Source organism: Alligator sinensis, unplaced genomic scaffold (assembly GCF_000455745.1).
Source record: "Alligator sinensis unplaced genomic scaffold, ASM45574v1 scaffold216_1, whole genome shotgun sequence".
Lineage (NCBI taxonomy): Eukaryota > Metazoa > Chordata > Crocodylia > Alligatoridae > Alligator > Alligator sinensis.
The window spans coordinates 1,915,016-1,915,962 of NW_005841868.1; the positions used below are offsets into that span (position 1 = coordinate 1,915,016).

The 947-nt window shown below is 63.3% G+C and overlaps 1 protein-coding gene across 8 annotated transcripts in view; it reads left to right on the forward strand.

Annotated features, from left to right (window-relative positions):
- The window catches only part of TBX5 (T-box 5), a 90,286-nt gene that overhangs the window by 41,674 nt on the left and 47,665 nt on the right, over window positions 1–947 (forward strand). For 3 of the 8 annotated variants that reach the window (XM_006016793.2, XM_025193050.1, XM_025193048.1), the window contains exon 1: window positions 46–343. The exons of 3 other annotated variants lie outside the window; for them this stretch is intronic. In XM_006016793.2, coding sequence (XP_006016855.2) covers window positions 325–343 — 19 coding nt within the window. In that variant the 5' untranslated portion in view covers window positions 46–324. Of the gene's footprint in view, window positions 1–43; window positions 344–947 lie in introns of those variants that run through there. 2 more of the 8 variants (XM_025193040.1, XM_025193029.1) reach the window with 2 other exon arrangements.

Genomic DNA, 947 nt, shown 5'->3' on the forward strand with positions numbered 1-947 from the left:
GGGAGAGGGGTGTGGGAAAGGGGGGAGGGTAGAGATCATCTTCTAGATCAGGCTGAGAAGGGCAGTGGGGTGGGGGGGGAGGACTTTATCTTGGCCTCAGGAGTCTTTCTGGTGCCTCTGACAACCTGGAAGTGTTTGGAGGGAGAGAGAGAGGGAGAGAGGAGGCAGTGTTGCATTGGAGAGCTTTCCTCCCCAGCCGCGCCGTAACATGCTGGGCTGCGAAAAATAAATAAATTAAAGGACCATGCAAAGGAGAAGCCCGATCCCGCTGTAATCTCCATTGCAAAGGGACAAAACCCGAGCCCCTGGAGATGCACTGATTGCATGGATTTCGCCAAGCAAGGTAACGGTTCTGCCTGTGCTGTGTGTGTCCGTCCCTGCCCGCGTGTGCGAGGCGGCGAGGCCGGGTGCTGGCGTGGGGCATTGTTACATCTCCACGCCGAGGCCTGCGCGGGGAGATGGAGGCGGTGGGCTGGGGCGCGGGGTCTCCCCGGGTGCCGGCGGGGTGCAGGGGAAGGGGAAGGCGAGCCCAGGCTGGAACAAAAGGAAGGTGCTTGGGAGCAGCGCAGGATGCGTTTCCAGCGCTCGCGGCCTGGTTCTGTCAAGCTCCATTTCCTCTCCGCAGCTCTCGGGGGGAGCGGGGAGAAGGAGCGCGGATCTCCAGCTGGGCTTCGCGGCGGGGGTCTTCCCCCTTCTCCTCCCTTCCCCTCGTAGTCCTCGCCGCTTAACGCTGCAGCCTGCTGGAGACGTTGTCCCCTCCGCTGGCCTTGTCTTTGTCTTAATAAACGTGCCGACTTCCACCTCCCAGCCTGTGCCTGTGCCTGTGCCAGCGCAGGGGGCTGCGAGATGGGGAGAGCGGGTGAGAAAGGGACAGCGAGGCTGCCCAGCGCTTGCCTAGAAGCCCGAGGGAAGCTCGCCCCGGGAGGGGGGCACTGCGGCGGGCGTCT